The sequence below is a fragment of the Mytilus edulis genome, chromosome 6 (genome assembly GCF_963676685.1).
Source record: "Mytilus edulis chromosome 6, xbMytEdul2.2, whole genome shotgun sequence".
NCBI classification, from domain to species: Eukaryota; Metazoa; Mollusca; class Bivalvia; order Mytilida; family Mytilidae; genus Mytilus; species Mytilus edulis.
This window is the reverse complement of record NC_092349.1, coordinates 58,890,514-58,906,080: the sequence shown is the minus strand read 5'-3', so window position 1 is coordinate 58,906,080 and position 15,567 is coordinate 58,890,514. Positions and strand designations below refer to the sequence as shown.

General features: G+C 33.0%; 1 protein-coding gene across 3 annotated transcripts; it reads left to right on the top strand.

Annotated features, from left to right (window-relative positions):
• The first annotated feature begins 2,713 nt into the window (after positions 1–2,713).
• LOC139527993 (uncharacterized) lies at positions 2,714–14,284 on the top strand. Of its 3 annotated transcripts, none has more exons than XM_071323747.1 (5): positions 2,714–2,933; positions 3,766–3,994; positions 8,706–8,832; positions 11,429–11,621; positions 14,004–14,284. In XM_071323747.1, the coding sequence occupies exons 2-5, from the start codon at positions 3,796–3,798 to the stop codon at positions 14,190–14,192; spliced, it is 708 nt and encodes a 235-aa protein (XP_071179848.1). In that variant the 5' UTR covers positions 2,714–2,933; positions 3,766–3,795; the 3' UTR covers positions 14,193–14,284. The 3 variants fall into 3 exon arrangements, with proteins under 3 accessions (XP_071179848.1, XP_071179851.1, XP_071179850.1); XM_071323750.1 differs by having other exon boundaries at positions 2,832–3,522; positions 3,655–3,994; XM_071323749.1 differs by having other exon boundaries at positions 2,842–2,938.
• The last annotated feature ends 1,283 nt before the right edge of the window (positions 14,285–15,567 follow it).

The window sequence follows — 15,567 nt, the reverse complement described above, 5'->3', positions numbered from 1 at the left end:
ACAACAAGTGCAGTGATTCAGATTTTTATTAGTGAATTGAATAAAACAGATATTTTTGTTTACTGAATACCCATTGCTCTCTTGAGGATGTACTGTAAATAACAGATTTTAAAGCTGTGCATCTTATTCGGCCAATGTCTGCACTCACAAGAAAACGCTCTGGTGGTATTTCTGTTTATACTGCACTCGTTCTATTTGAGCAGTAAAAATGCGTTGACCGTATATTTCTATGTCATATACAGTCACTGACATGATATCAGTTTCCCTCATGAATATTTAAAAAGAAATGACCGAAATTATAATTGATTATTCATACGACCTTTTCAACCTGTTCTTGTTTTCAATGTTCACAGCGACTCAGACTTATTTCTTTTGCAATTTTTATATAAAAAAAAACATATTTCACTTGTTAACACTTTCGTGACACATTTCAGACCCTCGCATTTCCCCGTTTCTAAGCCTCATCCTTATATAGGGGCAAGACACTTAACGACTTGTGTGTGCAGACAGGGATCCGGATCTTAAATGGTAGAACCCTTGGTGATTTCATTGGTCAGTGTACTTGCCACACCCCTGTGGGAAGTAGTGTGGTAGACTATTTGTATATCTTCTGAAAATCTCTTTTAAGTAATATACTGTTTTTTAAGGTTCATGATTTTGAAGCCGACCTCCCTGATCACTGCCAAGTATCCACAATCTTAAGGGTTAACTGTAAATTTAATACAGTGCAAAAAGATGTTCACTTTATACCAAACCAATATATAGGGGAAGAAAATTCTGCAGATAAATTCCAAAATGCTCTAGCTTCACCATTGATTCAAGAAAAAATAAAAACCTTAAATAACACAAACTATACTGGTGATTCAAATATTATGATACAAGATCTGAATAATATCCTTTATGAGTCAGCTATTATTTCTATTAAGAACAAGATTATAAAAAAGGTAAATGGTACTGCTAAAGTGAAGAAAAGTCAACAGTCTAAATGGTTTGACCTACCCCTTATAAATATGAAAAAACAGTTATTCGATAAAGAAAAGCTTTTCAAAAAAATAACAAACATCCTTATATTAGATCCTCATTCTTTGCTTCACTGAAAAAAATACAGAAAAGCAAGAAAAACAAAATATAGACAATTCCGTGCTGATTGTCAGTGAAAATTGATCCCAATCATGTAACTGACACTTTTTCATCTTTTATAGGAGTGAGACAGGGATATAATTTAAGTCCCATCTTATACAACATTTTTGTTAATGATATTCCCGATATATTTGATGAGGATTCCTTTCCAGTTAAACTAAATAATACAAAACTTAATAGTCTGATGTATGCAGATGATCTAATTTTGCTTTCTGCTCCTAGGGGTCTACAAGAATGTCTTGATAAACTACAGATCTATTGCAATAATTGGGGACTGAAAGTTAATATAAGTAAATCCAAAGTCATGATTTCTAGCAATTCAGGCAGACTTCTTTCTACTCAATTTCATTTAATTGTAACATGAATGGTAAATTTTCCTTTGATCTTCTGGTGAGTTAACTCGGTTATTTTTAGCAGAGTGCGTTAACTGAATGATTTTTTAGTTATTTCACTCTCCAATCCCGCCGTAGAGAACTTCTCGTTTGAAAAGCAAAGAATGGGAGGAGCTTAAACCAGTGCATTAACTTCCATCTCAAAAGTTGTTAATGCACAGTCTAGCTCCGCCTCCTTGTGGTAGGGAGCAACCATTTAAACTTCCAGGGGCTATGTTTTTGTCTCAGTCGGAAATTTGTTTTCACACAAAGCGCGATCAATCGTATTTAGTTTTTCAACGCTATCAATCAAATTATTTTTTTCAATATTTTACACAATAAGGTAAGGGGAAAATTTGGATTCAGATTTTTTTTGTCATCTGCTTGACCAGACGAAAAAAAACTTTTCATCAAATTGGGGATCAGAATATCTTTTTAGAAGAATAGAAAACTTACCCCCCCCCTCTCCCCAACATAAAATTCTATTTTCGTGCAGTAGTGGCTGCTAGCTTGAGCCTGGTATTAAATTCAACACGCAATCAATTAACCGATCTTCCCCAGTTTTGGGGAATGAAAGAACATTTTGATTTACCTTCATAAGTACTCATTTCCAGGCTTCGATTTTAGAATCGTGTCTCCAGAATCGTGTCCCCCTAGCGGTTTCTTTGTAGGAAAGTGGTTTCGGGGGTTGGAAACTCACTTTTTTGGACGATCAATGCATTTAAATGTGACATATGGTTGGACCCCCTCCTCCACCCCACAATCTCCTAGATTGTGAACGATTGTCTCTTCGGTTTACCAATTGGAAATTCAGTTGCTTCTTGGAAACTCAAGATCTTGAATTTCATTTCAACTTGAAGACTAATTTGCATGTCAGGCAAATGTAATTTTTTTTTTCGAACAGTCAGGAATAACATGAAATTTTTCAATTGTACAGAAGGAAGCATATTGGACAAAACTGGACATTAAAATTTTTTAACGACTTAATATTTTCCTTAAAACAATATATCCCAATTTGTCTGCTATTATTGTTTCCTCGTTCAACTGAATTGTAAGTATTTAACCTTAGTAGTATAACAGATCACTAAAACCAATTCAAGTTATATGTTTAAATGTACAATAAATCAAAAGATGACGAATATTTGTACCTTGACATTTACAATTGGTACTGTTTAGCTCGTCAAAACATCCTGTTTAAATGTACTTGTACGAATCCTGTAAACGGATCTCGTTCACATGTATTTCTAAAAAAATTGTTATTGTAACGAAAGGAGTCATACTATATTTTAACAAATGAAAAATAACTTTAACAAACTGAATAAATTATAATGTAGAGATGAGTCTTATATCCTACAAGTGAACGCTTTATGCATGTAAAAGGAAAGGGAAGAGTCAACAGTTTGTAAACTTATTTTGCAGTGGGTAAGGTGAAATATTTAGTTTGTTAACTTGTATTTAGTATCCTAAATATTAAAATTAAATTCTAGATTTTATTCATCTAGACATAAGGAATATATAGTTATTGTGCGTATGTGAGTTAGGTTAAGGGAAGTATTGTTAAACGATAACATTTTTTATGTTCAACACATATTCTTCTAAATCATTAAATCTTGAATTTCTCTTTAAACGAATTTTGTAGGAAATGGTGAGTACACATTTAAAAGTTGTTTTATTGGCTTATTGTGACAAAATTAGTATTGAATTATTATTAATATTGTATTATTATAGTTTAATTGAAAAAAAATCATGAAGAACAAATTTCTTGCGTTTTTTTTTTTTTTTTTTTTTTTTTTTTTTTTGCGTTTTTGCTATTCATAGGACATTTTGAAATTGATCTAATGAATTTTAAGTTTATGGAATTGTAACAATGGGACGAAATCAGTTACAGATTATTTTCCAGAAATTAGTACACATTTGCAACTATTTATCAAATAAATGGCATATGAACAATATTGATTCACGAAAAAAAAAGACATAGAGAAGTTACACAATGATTATTGTTTATTCTTTAGTTTTCTATGTTGTGTCGTGTGTACTATTGTTTTTCTGTTTGTCTTTTTCATTTTTAGCCATGGCGTTGTCAGTTTGTTTTGGATTTATGAGTTTGACTGTCCCTTTGGTATCTTTCGTCCCTCTTTTATAGGTTTTCCCAATTATGTATTGTGTAAACTAGCGTAAAGCGGGAAGGAAAATCGGAAATCAAAACACTTAAGCTAAATATTATCTCATTGTTTATGTTACATAATTCATTCAGTTTTGCAAAGCAACGTTATTGTGAAAAGTCATGTGGAAAGCCAGTCCAAGGTGTGTCAGTGGCGCTGCCGTCAGTAAACTACTACAGTGTACACTTTCCGACAAACCATGTAATGATTACGATTTCTGTGACTGGATGTGGACAGAAACGAAAGACAAAAGGATGAAAGCATTAAACACCAACTTTGTTCAAGGCGTTAAAGATGGAATGCTCCATCCAACGTCTTTTGGTAAGGTAAATTAATAAATCATTTTAAAATGCGCTTCGGGCGTAGGAAATTTAAAAAGTGTAATGTTCAATATATTTTGGTAAGGGACGGTGTATTTTCAGAGGAACCTTTCATAATTGATGATGTAATACATGTTATATCAGTATAAAGTGAGTACAAATTTCATCAATTTTGAAATGAGATGTATAGTAAGTTAATTATATCATTTGTGACGTACAAGAAAAAGATCTAACTAAAGAGTTTATAAAGGTTACGTAGTACAAAATGACTACTGTATTTGTTTAATTTGTAACGATTAAGGTGCATGTTGACAAAGCCTAGTTATGCGGAAACCTTTTTTTAATCTAAAACGAATAGAAGATCGTTCATTTTTCGTATTTGTTTATACAATATGAAAATAAATGTTTGTTTACAGATCTATTCCAAACCCTTTTTAAGAAGTCTATTTCACCAAGTTATTCTATTACTTGAAGTGATGTAAAATCTGTGAGTTAAACGAATACCATAATTTTATTAAATTATTGATTGCCACAGATGATTACATGTATGTTCTAAATGTTGTTGCTAAAAATCCAGTCATCTATTCATTGATTATGCAATAACCTAGTGCGACAAAAACCGAACTTAACTTGCAATGAGAACCAGGGCGGATGCAATAGTAGGACAAGGTCTTCCAAATATTTTAGAGCATCTGCAATCGATAATTTATGTTGCAGAGATTAGTTTAATACAGCTATGAATAATTGCTTATAATTGATTAAAAAAAATCGAATGTTACTTCTTGGTTGTGTCAATACAAAACATATTTGACCAATTAGATGCCAAAATACTGTTAATTTCAACTATTAAAGTAGTTGACCAAATTTGGAAAGATCAATGGAGGCGAGTTTTTTCAACATGAAATTGACTTAAAATTCCTTATAGCAATTATCAGGATTCAACAGATTGGGACCAAATATCCAAGCGTACATCATGTTTTGTCTGATTTGCAGAGCATTCAGAAATTGTAAAAATTTGTATAACTAGGTATTGCCAAATTACTTGGAAACTCAACATATACCCTCACGACACTTAACAATGAGGAAATTCTGGATAATCATAGGTCTGTTCTATGTTCCTTTGGAATTTCAACCAAAGATGAAGAACTGGATCTTCCATCACTGTATTGAATACCTAAACTACATAAGTGTCCTTACAAACAACGGTATATTGCTGGGTCTTCCAAGTGCTCCACGAAACTTCTTTCTAAGTTATTAACATCTATTTTATCAGCAATCGAAGCCGGGCTTCAAATTTATTGTGAAACTGCTTATTCTAGAGGTGACGTGAATCAGATGTAGATACTAAACAATTCCAAAGTTTTTTTTATAGTACATACAATCTAACTCTCTTTCATCTTGCAATAGTATTAAAACATTTGGCTTTTCTCATCTTTACACAAGTATTCTACATTCCAAACTAAAAGACAAATTGAAAGAGTTGGTATTGCTTTGTTTCATAAAAAAAAAGAATGGCCAACGTAGATACAAATATCTTGTCTTAGGGAGGGATAAATCCTACTTTATAAAGGATCACTTTGATTCAAACAAAAGAATCTCTGAATCTGATATTATCAAGATTCTTGATTTCTTGATTGACAACATATTTGTTACGTTCGGAGGACGTGTATTTCAACAGACTGTCGGAATTCTAATGTTAACCAATTGTGCCCCTCTTCTTGCCGACCTGTTTTTTTTTTATTATCGTGAGGCTGAATTCATACAGGAACTTCTTAGGAAAAAAGATGAGAAGTTAGCAATATCCTTAAGGAGGCTCGAGGCTACAAAAAAAAACCAGCAAAAATTGAAACATTTGTTTTTTCATTACAAATTTAATTTATTACACTATTAGTTGTTACTTTATGATATGATACAAAAATCGACCAAAAAAATAAATTCGTTTTAGACACAGATGACTTTTAAAATGTTAAAATCATTGGAAAAGCTCCAATTTATCTCCCTTTGGTGAAAAAAATGATTTTTTTTTTTTTAATAAAAATTGAAATAACTTTTTTAATTAATCGGTGACCTATATTTTTTATTATTATTTTCAAATGAACTGTACTTTAACCAAACTATTGTAAAATTTAAGCGATTTCTGTAATTAGTTTTTTTATTTCGATTTTACCTTTTTTCCTCCTTTTAATTTAACAGAAAAAAGGACCTTAACAAAAATGCATGCTTCTTTCAAAGGCAGATCGTGAGCTTAAATTAACGGTGACCCCATATTTTTATTTTATTCTTACATTAAATATAGGATAAAGTTTATTTAAAGAAAAAAATAGCGAAATCCTATATTTAAAAAATGATTTAGACCCGCGAGCCCCCTTAACTTAAATTCAAAATTTGGTAGCTATGTTGAACATATCTATCTTATCGAACTAGAGATAAAAAGTAAAATCACAATATACTGAACTCAGAGGAAAATCTAATTGGAAAATCCATAATCACATGGCAAAATTAAATGACAAAACACATCAAAAACGAATGGACAAGAATTGTCATATTCCTGACTTGGTACAGGCATTTTCAAATGTAGAAAAGGGTGGATTAAACCAGGTGTTATAGCGCTAAACCTCTCACTTTGTTGAAAGTCTCATCAAATTCCGTTATATTTACAATGATGCGTTAACTAAACAGAAATAATAGATAAAATAGTCAAAATATGGGTGCAGCAGTCATCATCGGGTAACAATTTTTAAAGGAACAATTTAACAGAACACAAAATCATCTATCTACAAACACATTCATTGATTCGCGTGTCTGACGTCAGAAAATTTATACGTCACATATTTTTGTCGGTCAATGTTTATACAAACAATTTTTTTTAAATTTCACAGGGGCAATGTTAGCATACAGGGTTAAAAAATAAAAAGTATGTAAGAATTAATTTTAGAAATAGACCGAGTTTAAAATAGTCCAAAAGTTCTATTGAATTTATAAGAATCCACAAATAGTTCATTCCACTTCGCGATTGAATAATTTTGACGTTTGTGGTTCAACGTATTTTTTCTAATTCATGATAGAAAAAGGATACAACAGATACAGTTAAGTCGGCCTGATATCTTGACTTACATCTAGAAATTGACAATTGATACGATATTCCCGTGCTTGTTTTTCATATCATGATTTTCTTGTTAGAGGGTTGCTGCTCACAAGGAAGCTATTAAACCAAGAGTTCCAAATGGTGAAGTTGAAATCATCCCTTTGTAAATTTTACGGACGCCATCACGAGTTGGTTGACCGTTATCGAATTACCGTTTCACAGATGATATCGGATATGTTCCTTACGTCGTAACTACAATCCCCTTCCTTTCATGAATGTGACCTACCGAATTAGACTATTTCCCGGATATGTTATAACATGAGCAACACGACGGGTGCCACATGTGAAACAAAATCTGCTTATCCCTCCGGAGCACCTGATCTTACCCCCAGTTTTTGGTGGGGTTTGTGTTGCTTATTCTTTAGTTTTATATGTTGTTTCATGTGTACTATTGTTTGTCTGGGTTTTTTTTTTTTAATTTTTAGCCATGGCGTTGTCAGTTTGTTTTAGATTATGAGTTATACTGTCCCTATGGTATCTTTCGTCCCTCTTCTTTGAAAACAAAACCCAAATGTACAAGTATTATGTATATTATACAAACTTGCACGTATCTTAGTTATCCGACACATCAGTTTAATTGATTTTGCTTGAATGAATTTTCAGGGGAAAAAAACATATCATAGATTAATGCAGTTTTACTGATCTAACTCTCTGATACTAAATCTTTAAGATTTTATTGATCTATACTTCATATATTTCTGACTGTTCGTTTTTAAAAATTACGTAACCGGTTTCGAAATGTGCGTCTGGCGTACCACAAATTATGGTTTTAAGAATCACTCGGTAAATTACACTGCTGGTAGATGTTTCGTAACAGGGGAAATCATCAGCACAGTAGTCAGCCCTTTTTGGTTTTGACATAAATCAATATTAATATATTCATGTTCTGTTGGTTTATTGTTTATTAATGTAGAATTATTGGACACATTGATAATTTTCTACCCCCCGGAATATATTCCCTTATCAGCATTTTATGGAATTGTCCGTTTTTAATGCAAACATGATTTGTATTTGATTTGGCCCTCTATCTAATTTGAATCTGGCGCCACTTATGAGCATTGTGTCGACGAACCACGCATTATGTATGCCAAACTTTATATGTCTAATACCGTTAGTGAGATAAACATATTGATATGAGACAAATCCCAATTGCCTTGCACAAGATATGTAATAAATGAGTATATTTTGAGCAATAACCAATCACGGAAATGACCTAATATTCAAACTCATTATTTAAAACGAAGCTAAATAGAAAGGAATATTAGAATATCATGACCTAATATATTCAAACTCATTATTTATAAACGAAGCTAAATAGAAAGGAATATTAGAATATCAGCAACGAAACATAGACAGCAAATAAAATATAGACAGCAAATATGTGTAGACCATTTTAAACGAATTCTTACACTTCACTCTAACTCATAATGGACAAAGTATTTTTGAAATTCAACACCGCTCTCCTATACTTGATGTTGGTGAAATTAGTCGACTTTGACCTAAGATGTTACAATTTTCAATGTTTTATTTTCTCTTTTGTTGCAAGTGTATTTTTTATATTTTTTAGGGGCTTACACTGTGCAAGATGCAGTTTATTGCCAAAAAGCACAGGAATCTCTTTCAGTGGCTGCAAAACGTGACAAAATGGGTCCATTAAAAATATTTCTAGAGCATGAATCGACTGATTACAAAAGGTATTATTATTTTAAGTATGCTTAAATTTAGCTTTTACTAGTCATGATTGATGATTTTCTAAAAATTGTTTAATATTTCACAGCGGTATCATACTTTAACTTTGTTTAAACCTGTTTATTTACTTTTGACCTCAATTATTTATCCCTTATGATTTTTATTAACTATGTATTTGCATTCAGGAATCGCAGATCAAATTTATTCGCTCATTGTGTGTTAATTTGCGTTTTTTTTATTGAGTTAAACCTACCAATGGATATTTTATAGTGTGTTTTTCTATGTTGTGATGTTATACTATTGTTTCAGAAAAGGGAGAAGGTTTGGTACCATTAAAACGTTTAATCCCGCTGCAAATGTTTGCACCTGTCCTAAGTCGGTAATCTGATGTACAGTACTTGTCTGTTTATGTAGTTCAAACATGTTTCTAGTTTTTTTTGTTTTTGGGCCCTTTATAGCTTGCTGTTCGCTGTGAGCCAAGGTTCAGTGTTGAAGGCCGTACCTTGACCTATAATGGTTTACTTTTATAAATTGTTATTTGGATGGAGAGTTGTCTCATTGGCACTCATACCACATCTTCCTATATGAAATAACGACAAAATTATCTTATTTCTACCTGTGTGGCGTCAAACGCGCAATTCTTGTCTAAGCTTATGTTAATGTAACCATGTGCCTGTCAGTGTAGAGATTGGGTCCCAGCACTTAGAATATTTCAAACCTTTATGGTTGATTTTACATAAACAGATATAAAAATTAAATCGTATAATAAAAAAGCAAAATGAGGTTGTTAAATTTGATGTATGCCTTTTTGTTACAATTGTGTTTTTTTATAGTGATTAAGATGATAACACAATATTGACTGTTGTACCCCTGTTTTTGATATTTTTACCCAATGTGTCTGTTTTGTTCGCGCATCGTTGTCAATATAATTGAATTTGATGCGACTTTCATACAAGTGAGAGGTTTAGCTAGCTGTAAAACCAGGTTCAATCCACCATTTTCTACATATGAAAATGCCTATACCAAGTCAGGAATATAACAGTTTTTATCCATTGGTTTGATGTGATTGAGATTTTGATTTTGCCTTTTTGAATTTTCCTCGGAGTTCAGTATTTTTGTGATTTTACTTTTTTGTATATCAACAAAAGGAAAAATGGAAAACAACTGTCGAATTCTTGACTTTGTGTAGCATTATTAGCGTGTCATGTTATACATGTATCACCCTCATGCGAATTAAAACTTAGTCAAAATGTCACAATTGGGAATATAACACAATCAGCGAAATTTCAGATCACACGTGTGTACTGGTTTATAAAACAACGAAAACATGTCGCTACTTGGTTGGTGCACTAAGAAATCTTCATGGTAACCGTAAAACTTGTGTTGAGTCGATTTCAGCCCTTCTTCCTCATAACTCTGTTAAAGTATTTTTTCTGTAATGAGCATACCTCAATAAAGAAGTCCGTACAGTGTTTTCATGCACTAGCATAACGAATTGATTCAGACATAAAAACGACAAACAATTGAGCAGAGGGTATTTTACTATTGAGTATGAAAAGAAGTATACAGTTGGAACGTTGAAATAATCACGTTCGTCATTGATTGAAGTCTTCCACCTGTGTAAATATCGAGAAAAATATCAAGATATGAAGAAGGACTTCTACTATCGGTAGTATCCTTAATATTATACAGTTTTTCTGTAATATCTATATAATGACAGTACTCATTGAAATTAACTCTAAAAAATTAGACATATTCTAATGTCAAAAGATTAAATCTGCCGGTTTTGACTGTCCTGGTTTAAAGCAGAGGGCGAGGATATCAACGGGGCAATACATTAGTCCATTGATAAAAATAATAACTGGGAAATAGACTGACATTAATCAACACACCGCTTAACCAAAAAATAAGAGAACAAAAAGTACCACACCAAATAACTAACAGCAGACCCTTCTCTACTAGTGCCACCTTATCAGAACCTAAGCGTGCTTGTCGGCTCTATTGTCGGGACGTATCTCTTTGACACATTCTCCATTGCCATTCTCATTTTTATTTATGTTATATAGCCAATGATGACAATATTTGACTATATTAGACTAATTATACGCCGTTTAAAATAGTTGTCCCATCCACTATTCTATATTATCATGATTATGGTCAAATGTACCAAAATCAATAAATTAGTTGCAGGGAGTTCGCTTCTCAGTTTCAAAATAATTAACTTTTCAAAACACTAGTTTATCTTGATAGGGGATTAATAAAGGAAGCAAAAAAGCAAAAAAAAAATATAGAGGACAGTGTGTTTGTTTTCGAGATATTAGCCATTGAAAGTTTGGTTGGAAATTGTTCTCTCTTGACTTTTTATAGCTTTATCATTACAAGTTAAAGTTCTCAAAAATTATTAAAAAATAAATTAGATTTTATAAGACTTTTACAAATGGCTAATAACTATACATGCAAAAGATTTATAAAAAGAAAAATAGGGGTCAATGGGCAAAATTGTTTAAGGCATTCAAATTGATAAAACCAGAGGATTCCGAAAATCTGACAAAAATTCCAAAACATGACAAGTGAACATCCTTTAATCCGCTTTTATTTCAGCTATTATGAAGATTTATTTGACAAATGGCACATAAGAGATGGAAAGGCCATCGAATTGGGAAAAGAATGTCAAGAATATGTTGATATTGTGGCGGATGTGGCATCTAACGATGATGCGTATTACATGTTAGTGGCATTAATTCCATGCGGACGTTTGTGGCCATGGCTTGGACAACAATTGACTGCAGCAAAGGTATATATATAAAAGAGGGACGAAAGATACCAGAGGAAAAGTCAAACTCATATATTGAAAATAAACTGACAACGCCATGGCTAAAAAATACAAAGACTAGCAGACAAATACTAGTACACAAGATACAACATAGAAAATTAAAGACTAAGCAACACGAACCCAACCAAAAACTGGGAGTTATCCCAGGTGATCTGGCATGGTAGGCAAATCCTGCTTCGCATGTGGCATCCGTCATGTTGCGTATGTTATTTCAAATCCGGTTAACAGTCTTATTCGGTAGGTCACAATTGTGAAAAGGGACGGGTATTGTAGTTACGACATAAGGAATAATCCGACATCATCTGTGTAACGGTTATACTATAACGGTCAACCAACTCGTCATTGCGTCCATAAAATTAACAAAGGGATGATTCCAACTTTACAATTTGGAATTCTTGGTTTTATTTTCCTTGTGAGCAGGAACCCTCTATCATGGAAATCATGATAGAGAATACAAGCCATTGAATATCGTATCAATTGGGAGATGTATACTCTGTATGCTGGCGCTGCTGGAATGTTGCTAAATAGAAAGAGAAAGTTCCCAATTGGGAAACTGAAATCATCTCTTTTCTGGTAAAGTTTTGTTTTCAGCAGAGCCGCATTGTCAATTTCTAGGTGTAAGTCAAGATATGAGACAGACTTAACTGTATCTGTAGTATCCTTTATCATATATATTTTGCAGATGATCTTAACTTATTGACGTATACTATATCTATTTTTTTCATAATCGTTTTTAAACGTACATCTGGATTCTCTTTCAGTCTTTTTTTATATTGGCATGATGTTTACTCTACAGAAAGAATCTTTTCGGATACAATTCTCTTATGCCCGCGTCACACTGTCCCGATTTTTATATACGATGGACACCCGAATGCAAAAATTGTAAGTTCGTACGAAGTTAGTCCCGATCTCGTTAAAATACCAAAAAGTGACCGAAGCAAGTACGATGAATAACTAAGTCTATACGATGGTGCCGAAATAATACACGATAGCAAAAGATGGACATACGAAGATTAACCGAAGACGGGTATTTAAGCTTCATATCTCAGCTGAAGCCTACACGATGAATCACGAAGGCTACACGATGGATTACGAAGGCTACACGATGGATTACGATGATGGCCCGATGGCCATACGATGTCTAAAAGACGTCGTGTACAGCTTACGATGCATTTAAATTATATGCCCAATATGTTACATACGAGGGGATGCCACGCTCGGCAACAAATGCGGCAAAATATGACATATAGAAAACAAAATGGTTATGGAGTAAACATTCGTGTGACAACAACTCAGACGATACATACAAAATCAGAGTAATGAAGAAAAAGTTGGTTTCCCTATATACGTGTACCTGCAGTGTTGGTGTACGAGGCGCGTTTATGATTTTCATTATGTTACTTGATATGAAAAATTGACAAAAAAATAATATTTTACTTGTGAAAGTAAATCCTGAGCCTGTAATAGCTGCTCTTCTTGTTCCATTTTAATTAATAGAAACAACGCTGTCGCCTTTCTTGTTCTCATAGAATCATATGATATGAGCTCCATGTTTTGTGAACGTCTTTCTTAACTGTCGTATTAGACTGACCAGTGCATATCGCGCATGGCACTTTAAATGTATTTTAGCGCGAAAATTAACTTACATTTAGCTGGATTTATTGCCGTCGTAGATCCATCTTGTCGCCTTCGTACTTTTATTCGATGGCAACACGACGGGATTACGAGGTCTTCACGACTTCGTGTTGCCATCATAAGACCTTCGGGTAGCTTCGTGATTCATTCGTGTAGAAATCGTAATGTCAAAACTGCCCGATGGAAACGATGGAAACACGAATGCAATACGTTGTTCAAAGAAGCATTTCCGGTGACATTACGATGGTGAGGATGGTGAAACGAACTCAATATGAACCCTCAACATCGGGCGCACCTTCGGGGATTTTTTAACATGTTAAAAATTTAGAACCCTTCCCGAAGTTGTCCCCGAAGGCTAGAAAAAGTGGCCGATGGTTCTACGATGGTTAAAGATGGCACTACGAATAGCCCGATCTGGATACGATCAGTCCCGATTTTGAAAATTTTCATAATCGTGTTGCCATCAGCGTAAAAATCGGGACAGTGTGACGCGGGCATTAGGAATATATACTAGAACACAAAATAATCATATTAAATACTTATTTCATAAACAAAAAAAGAATATAATTAATATTAATTGCAATTATTTGTAATAAAATATTATTATGAAATATATAGTACGATATTAGTTTGGTATTGACCTTTCGTATCACATGCTAATTTTTGCTATCTTATATTATATAATTAATATTTTCAATTTATTTGTAGCATGATTTTGGGGCATATACTGACTGGTTCAAAGCAAATTTTGATCCTTCTTATGAAGGATATAAGAAGTTGGAAGTCCGTGTGAATGCTGCTTTCTCGAAGCAGGAAATAGATAAAAAGAAAGCTCTGGGTATCTATTCCAAATGCATGAATGGAGAAGCTAACTTTTTTGGTTCAGTACCGATATGAGAACATTCTTTTTGGTTATTTTTACCTAAAAGGTGACGATAAAAAAAACAAAGAAATTGTAAATTAAATTAGATAATAAAGGTGAAATGTAATTTGTGTGTGTCTGTATTCTGATTGTTAATATTTTTTGGCCAATTGTAATAGAGGTCGGTCATTTAAAAACGTATCAACCGTATCATATACGTTGACGTATACGCATCTGCAGATATATATACCAAAAAGTATTATGTGATCCCGAACTTAAGACTATTATACGTTTTCCCTCTGTCCCTCTTGTATATTTCGCCCCTCTTTTCCAACAACTAATTCAGCTACACAATAAACTACTAGCATTAGAAATTTATCAGTTGCCCATCTGCATTATAGAAAGTATATACAATTAAAGCTCGGGATCAAATAATGTGTATTTGTAAATCTACAGATGCGTCAACGTATATGATACGGTTGATACATCTTTAAATGACCGACCTCTATAAGAAGTGTGATAACATATGTGAAAAGTAAAATAGCTAAAATACCAAACTCCAAGGAAATTTTAAAACGGAAAGTCATTTATGAAAAGGCAAAATCAATTAAAAGCTCAAACACATCAAACGAATGGAAAACAACTGACTTGTACACATGGTACATGCATTTCTTTATGTAAAAAAACGGTGGATTAAATATCGTGTTATAGAAGGCTAAACCTCTCTCTTGTATGAAAGTCGCATACACTTCCATCACATTGACAACAATGTGTGAGTAAAATAAAACCGACGTAATAGTTAAATAAAGGCAACAATGGTATACCGCTGTTCAAAACTCGTAAATCGATGGACAAAAAACTAAATCGGGGTAACAAACTAAAACTGAGGGAAACGCATTAAATATAAGAGAAGAACAACGACACAACATTAAAATGTAACACACATAGAAACGGACTAAGCATTAGAAAAAATCCGATGAGAATAACAAAACAAACACATGAATTTGGAATAGAAAAGTACCGTGACACGTCTTATAGTAATGTGAATTCACACTCAAATATAAGAGAAAACAAACGACACAACGGAAACACAACGTTAAAATGTAACACACACAGAAACGAACTATAATAAAACAATGGCCATATTTCGGACTTGGCACAGGACATTTTTAAAGAAAAAAATGGTGGGTTAAACCTGGTTTTGTGGCATGCCAAACCTCCCGCGTTAAAGGGAAACTTCGCAAAAAAATCAAAAATTGATATTATGTTCATTCGGTATAAAAATGCTCAAATTCATAGATATTAAAGTTTTATTCCGCTAGATAAGCGATCACCATCGATTTTAAATTTAGAGTATCATTTCTCTACGATCAGCCATTTTGTCTTCTTTCCCGGTAAATAAAATCGATA